At 34.9% G+C, this 19,632-nt stretch overlaps 1 protein-coding gene across 3 annotated transcripts in view; it reads left to right on the forward strand.

The window, feature by feature from the left end:
* LOC138706478 (uncharacterized) overlaps positions 1-19,632 on the forward strand; it is a 61,352-nt gene that overhangs the window by 34,275 nt on the left and 7,445 nt on the right. Inside the window, exons 1-3 of one of the 3 annotated variants that reach the window (XM_069835811.1) lie at positions 7,574-7,721; positions 14,708-14,969; positions 17,866-17,914. In XM_069835811.1, the coding sequence (XP_069691912.1) occupies positions 7,707-7,721; positions 14,708-14,969; positions 17,866-17,914 (326 nt within the window). In that variant the 5' untranslated portion in view covers positions 7,574-7,706. Of the gene's footprint in view, positions 1-7,573; positions 7,722-10,440; positions 10,586-14,707; positions 14,970-17,865; positions 17,915-19,632 lie in introns of those variants that run through there. The other 2 variants (XM_069835813.1, XM_069835812.1) reach the window with 2 other exon arrangements.

The raw sequence follows: 19,632 nt of genomic DNA on the forward strand, positions 1-19,632 counted from the left end.
TCTGCAAAGAAGAAAATCCCATATGCAGATTTGAGCATCTGGCGAATCCCTTGAGGTATTTCTCTCTCCCAGATACACATGTTATAGCGATTAATCTTTCCCTTTAAGTTGAACGTCGCTTCATTTGAGATATTTAGATTGAAAGTGAAATCATTATTTTCTATTTCATAAAAATATCTTTTGAGAAAAACAAAAAAGCATATGGAATACGATATTTTGATAATTTCATGTCATCTAGTCAAAACCACAAAGGTCCTAACAGTAGGCCCAATCAATACAAATATCCTTTTATTTTCGTTTAACTTGAATATATAGGGTGGAAATGAAATAACCCTGTAGATTGAAAGGGACGATAGGGTACACTAAATGAATAGAAAACCTATATTACGTTTTGTGATTAAATGCACGGTTAATTAGAAAATTCAGTTGGAAGTTTCAGCAGTCTGGCAACATCGCCGCTAACATACTGCTCTTTCTTCTCGTAATATAGATGTAAGTGGTCAACGAACTCAAGTCTGTCTCCTTAGGCAAACCTCTCCCTCTCTGACTACAACGTTGCTGTTCGTATCGTTTAGTGCTTTGAAATTAGTGTTTTTTAAATTAAATTTACACAAAAACCGTCTATTGAAATACACCAGAGAGATATATTATTCTTTATTAGATTTTCTATCGCTATGGTCAAAATTCACGATCGCAATAGTTACCGAATTAGAGAGAAAAAAAAACTTATTTTTTATGAGAAAACTATGAACTTTCCACCAATATGGCATTACGCTTTTTGTTACATACAACATGAGCTATTCACTCTGAAAATCTACAGGGTTATTTCACTTCCATCCTGTACATAGTGGCAAAAAAACCGGACCGACACTTGTAAGAGATACAAAAGAATCCTGTGCTATGTATTGTGTCAAACTGTGGTAATTTCAATATGGATAGTGAAGCCAGAGGTATGTACTGCTATTTAATGTAAAAGTACGCAGTTATCTTTGCCGAATAGAGATAGAAATGTAATATTGATACCAGATGAAAATAAAACTCTCAAAGTTTTTTCGTCTGTAAATTTGAGGCACTGAAGGAAACAAAAGACAGTAAGAATCAAACAAATGCAATAAATTTCATTGTTACAATTAATTATACAAGATAGATGTGTTTTGTGACTAGCAAAATTTGAATCTGTGACTCTGAAATCAACTATAAAGGTCGGTCCAGTTTTTTTGCCACTACTGTACATTTTCGAAGTAGGTCTGTATTTATCCGCACAATGCATTCGAACCAATATGTAGGCCTTTAAATAAATTCCAACCTCTACTTACAACCCTACAGATTCACGTAAGCGACAACATTGTATTAAATTCAAACTGTAAATATTACTTTAAGCATTATCTGTCGAAAGGAACCGAAGGCGGCTTTGTCCGTTATGCGACAACTTATCAAGGTAACCGGGACAGAATCTGACATTGTGACTTGCCCACGGATGGGATGATCGAAGGCATGCATAAGAGAGTGAACGCAGGAAATATGAGAACAAGTCGCTGAAGTTCAACAGCTCAGTTAAGTTGACCTTGTTCCCGAATATGTAGCTGTGACAGCCCTAGCTCCACTCGTCAAGTCCGTAAGTACCCTTCATGGTTGGGTAATTGTTGGGCCTGCCGTCAATCATCAGGTCCTTGAGCACAATGCAGCGGCAATGTGACTTCGCACATCTGTTTCTTTTATGAATGACAATGAGTGAATTGAATTTGAAATGAATTTCGGGACAGGGTCACTACGACTGAACACTTACTTACTGGCTTTTAAGGAACCCGGAGGTTCATTGCCGCCCTCACATAAGCCCGCCATTGGTCCCTATCCTGAGCAAGATTAATCCAGTCTCTGCCATCATATCCCACCTCCTTCAAATCCATTTTAATATTATACAACTGAACACTGCATTCAGAAAATGTGTTGTGCTTACTCTCTAGTTAGGCGCATTTCCAGCCCACACCAGCTGACTACACTAAGGTTCGCTATGTAGCAAGTAGGCAAAACCATTCGTCCCTTGATGAGGCCCTCCTTATGTCGTCTGTCGGCGTTCGGGGAATGATAAGGAATTAGAGAACCCCGAAAAAGAAACCCTAACTTGTCCGCAAGGAGTTCCAAAATAAGTTACATTGTCGACCTAGTTGGCGAGTTGGTTTAGCGCTGGCCTTCTATGCCCAAGGTTGCGGGTTCGATCCCGGGACAGGTCGATGGCATTTAAGTGTGCTTAAATGCGACAGGCTCATGTCAGTAGATTTACTGGCATGTAAAAGAACTCCTGCGGGACAAAATTCTGGCACATCCGGCGACACTGATATAGCCTCTGCAGTTGCGAGCGTCGTTAAATAAAACATAACATTTAAGTTACATTACTGTCTAGTTAAGAATGGAGCACAATTTGAACATTTACCGCTAATTTAGTAAATTTAATCAGATTCATGTAGGCCTATCTTAATGTTGTCTATCATCATGTATGTATGTATGTATGTATGTATGTATGTATGTATGTATGTATGTATGTATATATTAACACTACAATTGGGTATACACCCGGTGGCAGTGGTATATAATATACAATAATACCATTACAATAATACAATAATTACAGCAATAAAAAATAAAATAAACGTAAATTTACTTCTAACTATAAATAAATAGATGCAATAAACCTAGGACTATAAATAAAAACTATGCTATAATAACGCCTACAATAAGCAAAAGTAAACCTAACCTATTTCACCCAACTATTACCAATAATCCCAACTATTACCAATTCACCCAACTATTACCAATATCTTCTTCTGTCCAGAACTATTCCTGAGTTTACCATTCCTTCCAGTGCATCCTTCAATAAGCAGTTTCTTCTTAGTGACCCAGCCAATTTCTTTTCTCTTGCTGATCAATTTAAGCATTATTCTTTCTTCACCCGCTCTTTCCAACACAACTTCATTTCTTATTCTGTCTGTCCATTTCATACGTTCCATTCTTCTCCACGTCCACATTCAAATCTTTCTTGTCCTTTTTCTTCACTTTGTCATAATGTTCATATTTCTTCCCCGTACAATACCACACTTCACACAAAGCATTCACGAGTCTCTTTAGTTATTTTTCCGAAGGTCCACAGAAGATGCTTCTTTTGTCATTGCTATCCGTCTTTTGACTTCCTGACAGCAGTTCATGTCATTGCTTGTAGTACATCAGGTATTTCAAGCTGACGTGCGTACAAATTCACATTTAATGCATCATATAGCACTAACTGTGCACAAAATGGATATTATGTACGTACATACAACACAGCATAATGATTACTACAATATAATTAATAATAAGAGATAGAGCTTCATTTGAACAATTATTTTGTCCACCATTACTAAATAATTATGTCATACTACTGAAAATTTCTGTACTCTAATTTCGCAGAACATAGCGCAACATGTAATTATTGTTATTACAAGCAAACATTCTCATGGGGACAGATAAAAAAAGTTATTTTTTTCCACCATCTTAATAATAATATCAACAAGTGCTTATACAAATTTTGGCAACTCGATCGCAATTACAAGGTCGTAAAAAATAAGTTTCCCTTGGACCGCTTACAGAAAAAAAACACAATTTCATTGAAAAAAATTATTGCAACCAGATACAACAATTGTTGATTTATTTTTCGACATATTCCACACCGGATTTGAGACATTTGTCATACACTGGGATCAACTTTTGTATTCCTGTGTCATAGAAGTCTGTCACCTGGGATCGGAACCAGTGTGTGACAACCGACTGCACCTCTCTGTTGATCCCATGGTTTGACAAATGTCACAATTCCGGTGGGGAATATGTTGAAAAACAGCAACAATATTGCTGTGTCTGGTTACAATAAATTTTCCCGATGAAAATGTGTTTTCTTTCTGTAAGCGGCCTCGGGGAAACTTATTTTTTCCCTCGTAATTGTGCTCGAGATGCCAAAATTTGTATAAGCACTTATTTTGAAATTATTAACATGGTAGAAGAAAAAAATATATTTTTTTTTATCTGCTCCCATGAGAATGTTTGCTTGTTAGTTCTTAGAATGGTTGCTATTAATAAGGAGAAAGCTGTATTGTAACAAACAGAAACGTACGAGTATGTGGCACAGGAAGCTTAAGATTTCTTTCTTTCCATATTCACGGCAGTAAGTAAGGTAATATTACTAACGGACTTAGTTTAATGTAGACCACTCGTGCTTATCTAATTTTTAAGAAACACACACTGAAAAATACAAAAGTGAAAGAACATAGAAACGTTACATAACTGAAGAATTAAAATTGGCAACAGAGTAGAGCTATGGAAATATTGTACAAACAAAAGCAAGAGCGGAAGTTAATTTATGCCAGACAAGAGAAAAAAACATGAAGGAATGCAAACTGAGGAATGTACGAGTGTCGTCATGAGTTTAAAGGTACCACATTCATGTTACAGTATACTGTATGAGCTAGATCAGAGCTATTATGTTTTACTGCATTGTTTAGTCTAATGGCAAGTACAATGAATAGCTATAATCGCAGACTTTATAATAATCCTCGAGCTTCTCAGTATCTTGCGGTTTCATTTTTGTCCTGGAGAGTGATGTACAGTAGTGGCAAAAAACCCGGACCGACCCTTGTAGCTGATTTCAGAGCCTTGTTCACTCAGAGCACGATAGACTGGTAACTAAGACTTTCGTGCTTCGAATCCTGCCTGGGAAGGAAACTTTTTTTGTTCCTTATTCAAATTTATTCGCAATACTTTTCGATTGCTGGTAAAATTCATGTTCTGGGAATAATAAGTTACCGTCGCGAGGGGTGACTTCGTGCCATGAGGGTAACTTTGTGCCATTCGCGAAAAACGTATGGAAGTATTCTTTAAGACCGTGACAAGGTTTTAAAGTGTACTTCCTTACGTTTAGTAGTCTTTAAAACCTTGTGACGGTTTTAAAGACTACTTCCTTACGTTTTTTTATGAAATGCGCGAATGGCACAAAGTCACCCTCCTGGCACAAAGTCACTCCGCGCGATGGTAATTAAGTAGTAAAATATCGCTGCAATCGAAAAGTATTGGGATTAAGATACAAATTAGATTTACTTTAAATGTTATTTTAAGTGATCGTGCTTCATTTAATTCTGGATGCTCCTTGTTAATATTATTATACTATTGTATTTATTTATTATTATTAGTATTATTATTAATGTATTATTAATTGTATTTATTATTAATTGTTATTATTATTAATTGTCATTACTTAGTGTAATTAGTTACCATTGCCACCGGATATTTACCCATTTCCAGTTTGAATAAATACATACATAGGCTACATTATATTATGAACATTACTTACTTACGACTTTTAAGGAACCCGGAGGTTCATTATCGTCCTCACATAAGCCTGCCATCGATCCCTATCTTGTGCAAGATTAATCCAGTCCCCACCATCACATCCCACCTCTCTCAAATCCATTTTAATATTATCTTCCCATCTACGTCTCGGCCTCCCCAAAGGTTTTTTTTCCCTCAGGCCTCCCAACTAACACTCTATATGCATTTCTGGATTCGCCCATACCTGCTACATGCCCTGCCCATCTCAAATGTTTGGATTTAATGTTCCTAACTATGTCAGGTGAAGAATACAATGCGTGTAATTCTACGTTGTGTAACGTTCTCCATTATATTATGAACATTAAATTACATAAATAAAAATGTATTGGAAAGTAGGCCTACTTTTAATCATGGTTTAACATCAGTTCGAATTATTTAGAAAATGTATTGAAAAGTAATCTGACCAATTCACAAACCAAGACGAGCTCAATCTAACCCCAAGCAGCAAATCTTATACCAGATTACAGAACTATCCTGTTCTTAATATAAACGTTGAAAATAGTTTAACATTTGAATATGTCAAATGAATTCGTAGATCAGATAAAATATATATATTTAGAAAATTCTTCCTCACCATTAATGTTTGAGCACTCGTGTGATTCAAAGACCTTCTAAAATAACTACGAGTAGTATGCTGACTCTATTCTAATTTGTATTTTATGTGTTAAGAACTGCCTCTTTTCGCGTGTATTTTGTGAAGAAAATAAATTTTTAATAACTAATTTCGTGACTAGGAGGCTATTTATTTTAAATCATTAGAATTCGTGAGATTTCACGCTAAATGTCATTCATTTTCTAGATTGTTTTCTTGAGATTTGTGTTTTTTTGTGAATAAAATTAAGTTTTCAAACATTTCGCGTATTTCATTAGTACCATAAAATCACACCTCTAAGTACACCTTAGATAGATCTCAACCTAAGAATTCAGTGGTGCTATAGACACAAAATCGAAGAATTTAATTAACATATATTACCTCTGAAGGGGGCAAAGACTAATTTGGATTTCCCAGTCTCTGATAGGGTTACAGTCCCTGAGAGAACTGATATTAATTTAACCCTTGTGGTGAATTTCGGTGAAATCCGGAGGACCTAATTACTCAAATCCACTCTCCTCACTCGACGCTGGAGGCCCTTGGAATCTTTTAAGATTCGAAATAGAGAGTGGTGTGCGGAAAGCAACGGGAAGCTACCGCATTTACCTTCCCCAAGAAAAACTGCAAACATGGCATGATAGTCTTTCCAATGTAAAAGATCCCGGATGGACAGACAGAATAAGAAACAAAACTGTGTTGGAAAGAGTGGATGAAGAAATAATGATGCTGAAACTATCAGGAAGAGAAAAAGAAATTGATTGGGTCACTGGTTGAGAAGAAACTGCCTTCTGAAGGATGCACTAGAAGGAATGGTGAATGGGAGAAGAGTTCGGGGCAGAAGAAAATATTATCAGATGATAGACGACATTAAGATATATGGATTATATGCGGAGACTAAGGGGAAGGCAGAAAATAGGAACTACTTAAGAATGCTGGGTTTGCAGTGAAATACCTTCCCTTGGGCAGAACACTACGAATGAATTACCTCTGAGGTACAGATATATTTCACTTGGTCTCAAAGTATGGATCTTCTGCTATTCCAATGCAATGTAAGTGTCGTCCTAGGAGGTCATGTCCAGTAACAAAACGAAAGGAGGCCACTTCCTCAGGTCTTGGGTATTGCTACAGAAATTGAATACACAGACTAAATATAGCGCACACCCGTTGGAGCAAGCTCGTGTTCGGGGGCAGTTCCTATAAATAACAATTTAGTCAAAAGTCACTCTCATTCACTGCGGACTTCCTCGGAAGATTCTTAATCATCGCTGCTGCTTAATATTTCCCTTTTATTGCGGACATTTCTTAGTCGAGGGTGTGTCCTCCCACACCAATCACAGTTCCAGAACCCAAGTGCTGATACAGTCTATGTCGTCTACCCCCGCATCCCACGAAATCCGATGACCCGTCGCTGTGTTTCTCTTATCCTAGCACGCGTGTGTTATTTATAAGCAGTGCTCAGCTAACATCAGACTTCCAACTCTGTTGTCTCTGCTTCAGTAGCGTGTATTTTTAAATAGTATTTATACAGTTTGTGCTGAATTCTGTATATTAATTTTGTTGATTTAAACTTCAAGGTTTGGAGTAAGTAGTCACTGAAATTTCACGCTTTAGTGACACTCGAGGAAACGTTAATTGTGCTCCTACAAGTGGCGGAAGAAGTAGTTGTTCACCTTACATTGTACTTGAATTGTGGTGAAAGCACTTCATGTTTTTAACTCAGGTAAAAAGAACAACAAAAAAGGCATTATTTTTGTGCTTCGTTTTGGATCAGAGACGTAACGTAACAAACTCAAAAATCCATTCATTTATTCACAATCATAAACTTAACGGTAGGTTTTAGAATTCCATTCCGGCTCAAAGAGGATCCCTCTATCTGGTTTTAGGACGACCAAAATATCTATATCCCTGCGGTGTGTAGTTTAAAATCTGTTTCGTTATTCTAATAGGATTTAATCGTTGTATGTGATCATGCCAGTAACTTTGTAAGAGGCTTCGTACAACAATTTATAAATTCGTTAATCTTCGATGCTACTTACCCATTAGAGTACTACAAAATGTTTATTTGGCCATTTTTCAGTCTATCATTCAATATGGTACTATTGTTTGTGGTGGAAGTACAAAAATAGAATTTAGTCCTTTAAATTTACTACAAAAACGAATACTTAAAATTTGTTTGAAGAAACGTTTCGACTATCCAACTAAATTAATTTATTCTGAATTTAATGCATTTAAAGTTGAACAAATTTATAAATATACTCTGTTAAAATTTTATCATGAAAATCGTAATAAGTTTATATTATAGGCACAAGACACAAAAGGAAATAATAATACAACATTAGTAGAATCTAAATGTTTCACATCTGCTGGTCTAAAGTATGGCATTAATTTTGGCCCTCGGTTCTATAATTCTTTAGCTAAATTACACCCAGATCTCCTAACATGTAACCCACTAACATATAACAAGAAAATTAGAAACGTGTTAATGTCTTCAATTTGATTAAATAAATTTATAGCCTATGCGTATGAATTAATCAGTCTATATTGTATGGAATATTTTGTTTTCATAAATTGTCCTACTTCATTTACGTGCGATATAATTCTTCTATATTTTAATAATTTTAATATATTATATAATTTCATTGTAGCTGTAATTTTAATTTTAGTTCCTATTTTATTTTATTTTCTACTGTATATTCCTCTTATATTAATATACCTATTATATAATTTCACTGTAGCTGTAATTTTAGTTTTAGTTCCTATTTTATTTTATTATGTGCATTCTCTTATTAATAATATATCTGAACTGCGACCGAGCACGAGCGCTGCTCATTCGGTCCTCAAATTTTGTTAATATTACTGTATCTCCTCTTTTTATATTGATTGTATTATATATATATATATATATATATATATATATATATATATAATTTTTATTTATACGCTATTATTTTTCATTTATGTCAAATATTTTTAAACTCAAATTTCTCCTACCCCGTTATTTCCTGGCTTAGTTGCCTCATGAGTGATGCCTTATTGGTGTCATTTATGAGGTTCAATCCTGTCGCTGGACAGTTGGCTAAACAACAAAACAACTGAATTTCTTTACTATTCACTTGATCGAAGAGATTAAGACCAGAAACTTTTCTTAGAAATTTCATTTCATTTATTTCTACCTTCCTTCTATCAGACCTATTCATTTAAGGTCCATTTTTACGAACCATACATCAGAACTCTAAAGGACATTCCATTACTTTGAAAAACTTTAGCTATGTACCGGTTCTAGTTTTGTTTTTAAAAGTTCCATATATATTGTACCACACATACGTTGAAATTTGTACAATTTCTTTTAGAGAGATGATTGTCTTAATTATGCAGAGTGTATCAAAAGGTAAGGTCAATCGTTAAGTACGTGATGAAGGATCTGATTTGCTGAAAAACATCATTTTTTTTTTCATTCTTCCCCGTTTTCGAGTTGCACGATGAGAAACTTTTCTATGGTGAACGTCATACTCTGTGTACCCATTTCGTATTTCATTTCAATAAATAATCATGATAGTTACTTGAATAAGCGTAACTACTCTGGATGATTAAAGTCTATCGGAGCAGATGTTGAAAATGACTCTCACTATCACATATACACAATTCAAATCTCGTGTTGCAAGTTCTACATTCCCGCTTCGTATCTCCTCTTCAGCTCTGTGAATCTTTGCGACATCATCTTTATTTGATATCACACAACTGTAGGCACGTCCTTTTATAATGTCCCACAGATAGCAGTCCAGTGGTGTCAAGTATGGAGACCGTGCAGGCCAAGAAACTGGACCATCCATAATCACAAGTTGAAGAAACCGAATATAAACTGTAAAAATACGTTAAGTTCATCATAATAAAGCAAACTTACTGAAATAAAACGACAAATACGTTCATAAAGTATGGCAATCAAAGAAATGTGTATCATAGTACAACTCGAAAACGGGAACGAATTCAGAAAAATGGCATAACATTTTTTGCAGCAAATCACGTTCCATAACGATTGACCTTAAATTTTGATACATACGGTATGATATAATTATCACAGCGAATTCTTATAAAGCTGAGTTTATGTGGAGGAATTCTTGAAGGACTTGTTAGAGAAATTTCTCTCCGAATGTTCTCTTTCTGGATCGTGAGAATTTTCCGAATTTATCCACTCACACAAAACGATACTACGTGAGACCTTGAGAGATTTTCAATTGTGACTTCTCTTCCGTTACCGTTTGACGTCACCGTTTTCAGTTTCAGCTATCTAAAATGCACTTGCAATACATTTTTTCCTTATAGTACTGCATATTTTTGGGAAGGACGATATCTGGAAATTTCCTGCAATACATTCTTGTTATCTTCAGTGACTCAGTTTCCACATAAGAATCGCATATAAATGATCGCTATATCAATACGTACCGTATTCTCGGCACGATAACACTCAACAACTGACTGCCAGGAACACGAGTTGTGTTTTACATCCCAGTGACATAAAACAGTATTATTATTTTTTATCTAAGCTTTAAGTTCGCGTAACATAATAATAATACACCAATTTACTTTGTAAGTATATTAGGCCTTTAGGCTTAGATGTGTTTCACTACAGTAATGCATAGATCATATTTATTATTATTATTATTATTATTATTATTATTATTATTATTATTATTATTATTATTATTATTATTACACAACACAACTGCAAGCATTGTATTCTTCACCTGACATAATTAGGAATATTAAATCCAGACGTTTCATCCTGCCTCGGACTCGCGTTACGGAATGCGCGCTGGTTCGAGTCCTCATGAGGGAAGAAATTTTCTCATGAAATTTCGGCCAGTGTATGGGACCGGTGTCCACCTAGCATCGTGATGCACTTAGGAAGGTACGATAGGTAGCGAAATCCGGTTACGCAAACCAGCTATAACGGCTGGGAGGCTCATCGTACTAACCACACGATACCTCCATTCTGGTTGGATGATCGTCCACCTCTGCTTTGGCATGTAGCCGTGAGGCCAGTAGCCGGCTGGTCGGTCTTTGCCCTTCATGGGCTATAGCGCCACGGATTATTATTAAATTCAGACGTTGAGATGGGCAGGGCATGTGGCACGTATGGCCGAATCCAGAAATGCATATAGAGTGTTAGATGGGAGGCCGGAGGGAATAAGACCTTTCAACTCTGTAAATTTCGACCTGCTCACCCATAAATTGAGAAATATGTATTTGTCAGAGACTGCTGTGAGTTGGTTCGAATCCTACTTACGGGAAAGACAACAATGTGTTGTATCCGGGAATCGAAGATCCTCCTGGCTTGACATAACATCAGGTATACCACAGGGGTCGGTACTCGGACCATTGTTGTTCACAATATATGTCAATGATATTACATCTCTTGTAAGGCATTGTAACTATCACTTGTATGCTGACGACCTTCAATGCTACATCTCTTCCCGCTTAGACCGAGTAAATGACGCTATAGATAAATTGAACGAAGACATTGACTCGATTGTGACATGGACAAAGAAACTCCGTCTTAAAATCAATCCTGAAAAGACACAAGCAATTATATTAGGACACAAACGGCAAACCGAGCTGTAAAACACCTCGACATTTCCCCTGTTAAAGTAAGTACAGTGCATATCCCTTTCAGTTCTTCAGTAAAAAATCTTGGCATTCACATGGATAATAATCTCAACTGGGACATGCAAATCACAGAAACCTGCAGAAAAGTATATTCTATTATCCATGTGCTAAAAAGGATAAATGTTCATCTCCCCTCTTGCTTAAAAAAGTCCCTTGTGCAGACACTTGCATTTCCCTATTTCGACTATGCGGACATTTTACTGACTGACCTCTCCAGCGACAACAAAATGAAACTTCAACGTGCTCATAATTTGTGTGTACGTTTTGTAAGCAATGTTCGTAAATATGATCATATTACCCCATCCCTGGAAGCAATAGGTTGGCTTAAACTAGATAAGAAAAGAAATTTACATTCACTTCTCTTTCTCTTCGAAATCTTGAACTCTTCTATTCCTTCGTACCTGTCGTCTCGCTTCACTTACCTTTCTTCCCACCATAATCTGAACACACGCTCTCGTCATGAAACAATACTAACAATACCATCCCATCGCACCTCCTCATACTCATCTTCTTTCACAATAGCCCTGCCAAGACTCTGGAATTCGCTACCTGCTAGCATCAGGGACTGTCGAAATAAAATTGAATTCAAACGAAAACTTACTAGGCACTTGGTCAGTAATTGATTACTTGTAAATAGTTTCTTTAATCTATCACAAAATATTTCAATATTCAGTAATTTCATCACTATACAATTTTGTTATTCTAGATTTAATTTGTAATTCAGTAAATATAAAATATTCTTTGTTTCTCTATGATAAATTATCTAGCTTTAATTATTCAGGTAATCTTTTCGTACTTTGATTTTATTGTAATTGTAAATTTAATACTAACTGTAATATTATTTGTAATTGTAATTGTAAATTTAATACTAATTGTAATTTTATTGTTGATATTGTAGTTGGAATCTCCTGGTAGAGGGGCAGAGAAGGCCTGACGGCCTTATCTCTACCAGGTTAAATAAATAAATACCACTACTAAAATACATCTACCGCAATTATCTCTCTAAGTTAGGGGGCGGAACTAGACGGCGAAGGCTGAGTCGAGATTACGTAGTTTAGCGATCGATCTTTTTTTGTTTTAACCTTCAGAATAGTTGTTTAGATAAACAAAAATAAGTTTGTTATGTTGGCACAATATGTAAAGATAATTGTGTGGTATCGATCACTGAACTGAGCTTAACTATGTTTACTTTAAGTTTTACTCAACTTGTATATGTGAACGAATTTTTTGTGTCAAGAGTACAAAAACAAAATTGCGATCGAGTAATTCGGATGCTAATTTAAACCATATTCTCAGGGTTTCTATCAATCATACTACAGTATTGCTCGTGATATAATTGGTATCATCGCAAAAAAAAACCAACGAAAGAAACATCAATAGGCTACGTTTTATGTTACGTGTTATGTTTCTGTCAATAAAAAAACATTCAAGTTACCTCAACACACTTTCTATCAGATATTACTTAGTAAAAACAAAAATTGTACATAAATATTTAACTTACATTTATTTATTTCGCCGTCACATATACAGTTTGCACTGACGAGGTGTCAGATTTGTCTTGTTAATGCATGTACTGATTATAATTCCAGCGGGGAATGTCACAATTACAATACAAGAAACTGTAACGTGTATGTAACACCAAAACATAATTTGTCTATGTACAGTAAATCACCCATGGTCCTAGGTTTAAAATTGCTTAACAATCTACCTGAAAATATTAAGCAAATCAGAGAATGATAGTAAAGGTGTTCGAAATGTTTTAGCATAATGTATATTTAATATTGTTTTTGATTTGATTTTTTAGTCATGTATTATATTGTAAGTATTTTATATTGTGACTTGTCTTATAACCTTTGCTTTTTGAAGGACGTCTGTCTGTCCGTCCGTCCGTCCGTCCGTCCGTCCGTCCGTCCGTCCATCTATCTGTCTGATATCTATCCATCCATCCACCTACCTACCTACCTGTCTGTCTATCTACCCACCCACCCACCCACCCACCCATTCATCTAAAATAAACATTTTTCTCAAAAATTATAACAATGTTCGGCAGTACGTATATAGTAGATGTAAACTTTTTTTTTTCTTTCATGAAACTTAACAAATCTAGACTAAGGAGTCGACTGACAGACAATAATTTATGTTCAGTTTTAAGGATTGCAATTGCTAACGTAATGTTACCTAATACAGGGAATGCTGTATCTAAAAATAAACGTCAAACTTTGGTATCAGGTCCTTCAAGTGAGAAAAATAAACCCTTCTAATTAAAGAAATTGTGTTTCGACATTATACACATTGCAATTGTAACAAATGAGCAATGAAATAAAAGCTGAGAAAATAACTACTTTTTTTTCAATTTGTAGGTGTATTTACGTACCAGTATTTGTTACTTTTCTACAATGCTTCGTGACACAATAAAATTCGAGTACAGTACATACTGTTTTCACTTAGAAGAAGAAGTGAGGTGCTGTTTATTTATAAATAAATATACATAAAATCATAATTATATTTCAGAAATATTTCAATTTTCAAATAATGTTTGTGCTTTATTCCTTTGTATTTTGTAGAAGTTGTTACATAAATTCGTTACAATTTATTTACTGCTGCTGATCATTATTTTGAATGACGTATTTAAGGCACTTATAAATTGTCACATTTATATCATTGTGATTTTCCCTACAACTACAGCCCCTGACTTTAACACTTTCTACATCCTGCCTGAACGCTGTGTAGTCGAGTAGTCGTACAGTTATATGCAGTCTTTTACAGATGAGCAAGCGGCTATTCCGCGACTTCAAAATCATAAGTTGTCGTGCTGATTTTGTAACACCACTGCCTTACAATCTCGCTTAGTCTATTTTTGTATTTTTCTCGGGATATGTAAAATGTATGCATTTTATCCCAAAGCTGGGTACTCGATTATGGAATTTACAGAAGAAAAACCTACTCATTTCATCAAAGATTAATAACCATTGCATATGAGAGCGTTAGTGTGGAGAAAATTATGTTGAATTAACATTAATAAGCATGTTGATATTTTTACAGGGAAACATGTTCGCATCACTGAAAAATTCGTTTTCGAGACTCTTCGGAAACTCAGATCCAGAGAAAAAGAAACAAGAATCTACGAATAAGCCGAAGGAGGGTAAGGAATGTACAGACCAAGGACCAAATAGAATTCCAAGCATGTCTGAAGGAACAGAAGACTGCTCCAGAAATCCCGTTTCAGAACCAGTCATTGAAAAATCTAGGAATTTCATCACAAATGAATCAAGGCTGTCAAGTTTTGAAACCGAAGATTTATTTGGTAAGAACAACTACAGTAGGCTACTTCATTAAATTTTCCTATGTAATTATGTCTCCGTAACCATTATCATCATCAATTTCGTTTCTGTAAATATTATAGTATTATCACCATCATCATCATCATCATCATCATCGCTTTTGATGTTCCAGATAGTAAAGGTGGGTTGCATGTCGACGGCCCAGTTCAAAAGGAAAACAACTCAAAATTTAAAGTTTTGAGAAACCTGCATTTTAAAGCTTCATGTTGCTGTGAAAAATTAAAGGCTCGTTAAAATTAATCCAAATTCTGTTAATGATGTTATATATACTATAAGTTTCAAATTAGAGTATTTTAACTGGATTTTTCACAACAACAAGAAGCTTTAAAATTAAAGTTCCTCAAAACTTTAAATTTTTAGTTATTTATCTTTTGAACTGAACCGTCGATGTCAGTTTATCAAAATTTACATTTTTGCAATCTTATTGATAGATAAAGTTAATAATACTTGTCAATTTAATCTACAAAGTCAGTGTTTGCTTATCTAACGATATATTAAAGTATGCAGCTTTAATTCTGTTATGGTGATAGAGATAGCAAACTTACAACTCAATAACGCGCATTTTTACTTCAGAAATTGGTGGTATTGGCGTAAAAATAGTGTTTTTTTTTTTTTGTTAAATAAGTTACTGAGAAGCTTCTTGGTGTCATTTTCCTCACGAGGCATTCATGACCTTAATATTAAGTTTGTAAGGACATATAATGAATCAAGTACTCCTCTATTTAGCCGTTTTGAAAATAGCACAAATGAAGAAAATGTAGAAAAGTTAGCATTGTGTCTTTTTTCTAAGCCCACATAAACAAACTAAGAGAATTTCAGAGTTTAAATTTAATTTCATTTTCATTCTTCATTTTATTTAATGTATTCCACAGATCTTGCATCAACATTGTAGATCTGAGATGTAGTAGAAGTTATTACTCGACCAAGGCCAGTGGAGTCCTGCAGCCCGGAGCGCCACTTGTACTGCTCCTGCGTTCGTATAGCGTCAACGCGATAGTTCACATTACGCCCGCGGCTCCACTCGCCTCGGTCGAGTAATAAAATGTTATAAAAATTATACATTACAATTCAAACAGATTAATTCAATTTACAAGCATAAACAATTCATCAGTTGAGTAGAATGTATGAGTATGTACAAATTTTGTTAGGTTTGTTCTGAACTTTTTTCTCTTGGCCCCTGAAAGCTTTAAAAAAATTAGGCACTGCATTAAAGACAGCAATATGTGAATAGGGAACTTAATTTTTATAACAGCTGAGAAAACAGAAGGTAGATTTAGATCTTGATTTGTGTCTTATACTAAAATTATGAGTGTATCTTGGTTTTTAATATAGAACATCAACAGGGAAAGAATGCACTCACAAAATTTGTGAAATATTTCATTTTCACATTGTGTCCTTTTATGCACATCTAGGCCTATGTGTAGCTCAATTTTGTAAACGGAAAAGTTGCACGTTTTTGAATTGGTATCCTCGTTCGTGTGATTAAATTCTCCAGGTTTCTAGGGGATGCTCAAAAAACCTAGGAATTTTGAGAGACTTATGTATCTAATCTAATAAATAATGCTGGAATTGAAAGAAAACAAGAAATTTTGTACCAAGCATGCAAGACTGTTAATAAAAGTTGGTATTGAAAACAATGATGCACAATTTGATCAACATTTGTTTTTACTATGTTTGGTTATTGAAAATATTGGGACAATTTTCGGTAATCTGACTTATGGCTAATTCTTTTGCTTCTCAAGTTCAGAAATATTTGTCTATTTACAAAATGTATTAACTGATTAAGATTTTATATCCACAACAGAAAATGCGATTAAAATATTTAATATTCTTTCACATTATTCATTATTAACTATAAAATATAAACTCTTTGAACTCTATTTTTAATTACATTTACAATATCTGTTCAAGAAAACTTCCGGATTGTCTATTGTTCTCTGAAAACATAATGATCTTCATACAACAAAACTTATCCTGTCCAGAGTAACGTAAACATTAAGAATTTTTTGATGAGAATAGCAAGACATTAAATATTTCTTAACATATCGCTAGGAAAATATTTTTTGTTAAATTCAGCTTAAATATCAGAAATGCTAAAAACGTAAGCCTATATTTCTTGAAAAGCTCTAGTTAATTTCTTTCAGCAGGCCGTAAGGCCCCGTTTACAAGGTGCGGAATTTCTCGAAACGGGCCTTTATTCGAATCGAGTTCTTGCGGACAGAAGTGTACACACGGTTTGACTTTTACCCGTGCATAATGAAATTTAAGTTTATACACTACCTACGAGAAAAAGTCCAGCCGTGTGTACAGGCCCAGAAACAAAATTTGAGCCACCTGACATTTTCCAAATTCCACTTACCTATATCATACTTTGCATTCTAAGTGTTTACTGGAAAATTCAGGTGACCCAAATTTTGTTTCTGAGACTGTACGTTTCGAGAAATTCCCGTGCCGTGTAAACGGGCCCTAACACTTTCTGTAATGAAAAAGTAAAAGAAAGAGACGAAGAGGGTATACCTTATTCTTTGGGATCGTTAAAATGGCTAAATCTATTGGCATCAGCTATGTAACGAAAGTAGAACCAACATTCGAAATGTTGTCAAATATTTCATCATCAGCAATGAAAATGTGGAAATTACACCTATTGAAAGTAATGTTTTGTCTCTCATTTATGAAAAAAACTAATTATGTAATATTTCATTGTTTGCCAGTCAGTTTCGATAACTGTGAAATTTACTTCAAGTTTCTGTATTTTTAAAAAAGATTCTAAGCATGAAGCTGGATTATTTTCCCAGAATACAAATGACATGTGCAAATAGTTTATCTGGCTATGCAACTAAAACAAATGTTTTATTTCAGATCTTAGTGACGAAGTTGGTCAAAATGCTGTAGAATTCGTGGACCCTCTGTAAGTATACATACATTCAGTGGGGTTATTGTCTTTATATCCCGCCCGCAGCCAATAGTTCTTGTGTGGCCGAGCGACACTTTAGATTAATGCGACTTACTACGCCCGGCTATAATAACAAATACTGTAGCTCTATAGCACGTAAATTCGATTTTACCTATAGGCACTGATATAAATGCTCATTAATTAATTATTTACAATTACGCGTTCTTGATAACTTCGTAAATTTTTCACACGATTAAATTCATTACTGATTTTAATGTTATACTCCACATACTATATTTCAGTTTCTCGAATATGTTGGGATTGCTATGGATGTAATCTGAAATTGAAAATTTTGTTTATATTGCATGCTATTCTAGTGAGAAATTCATATATGTCATTATTTCTATAGTAGGTACTAAAATACTCTGTATCAACAACTAAGTTATTTAGCTCGTCGAAATTTATGATGGTTGGATGATATTTGGCGACATGAGGCTATGTAAATATCTGATATTCGCCTCAGAGTTGGGGAGAACGTCGGAAAAACCCAACAAGCGTATCAGCTCAAGCGGGAAACCAATCCATACTCGATCGCAGCTTCGGATCAAAAGGTAAACACGCTACCGCCTGAGTTAGTTATCCAGTACGTCATTGCTACAAAGGAAATAACTAGACAGTGAATGCGGGATGACTCATCGTTGAATGTAGATGTACATTTACTTTATGTTACATTTTTTTCATTCAGACCATTGGCTCAACAGGTTTTAAACGTAAACAGACGACGTCAACATGCTACTGTATCTCCGTTCAGTCAGAAGGAAAAGAAAAATAACGTACTGTAGTACATACCTTGCAAGGTTCAGTCCTCGTCATCATTGATGCAATTAACAGCGTTGCAGTAAACGACGATATAGGCCTATTCTCGTAAGTTGTCGAAGCTGAATCGTCTTCGCCTATCGTTTAAACAGTTTTTGTATCGAGAGAATTTCTGAAGAAAACCTCTAAAATAGGGATCACTCAATTTCTTTAGAGGAATATTTGCACTGAGCATCATGTTGCACATGTCGTTTAGACCCGCACAACTAAATGATGATGATGATGATGATGATGTAGATGGATCCTCAGATTTCATTTCAAAGCATTTGCTGTGCTATGTACTTTTGCAATGTTTCTCTATAGCCTGAGTTGTTCTGGTTTTTATTTCAATTTTACATACATTACACACGATATTGTCTTCGTTAATACATATTTTGATCCAGTTTTATGTTCCACTATGTAAGCAAGTTTCAATTCTGGTTAAGTGTAAGAGAAGGCCTTATGGCCTTAACTCTGCAGGTTAAATAAAGTCATTATATTATTATTATTATTATTATTATTATTATTATTATTATTATTATTATTATTATTATTATTATTATTATAAAATGTCAATCTCATACTTCTTAATTGCATTTCGTATCTCTGAGCGAATTTAACGTTTTGCCGTCTACATATGAATGGGTCAGCACAACACTATTCAACGCGTACTAAATACTTGAGCAGGATAACACAACTGCACACATTGCGTTGCAATGTTACTATGAACGGACCGGGGTTCCTTCGTTCTGTACGCTGCTGTACTCGCCAGGTACACAAAAGTCGGACGACGCGGCACGTGCCGTATACTCTGATGCGAACCAACTTCACTTTTCCTTAACTCATCCCGTATACACTGTCTGGAAATAACCCTTTCT

Source organism: Periplaneta americana, chromosome 9, assembly GCF_040183065.1.
Source record: "Periplaneta americana isolate PAMFEO1 chromosome 9, P.americana_PAMFEO1_priV1, whole genome shotgun sequence".
Classification (NCBI taxonomy): domain Eukaryota; kingdom Metazoa; phylum Arthropoda; class Insecta; order Blattodea; family Blattidae; genus Periplaneta; species Periplaneta americana.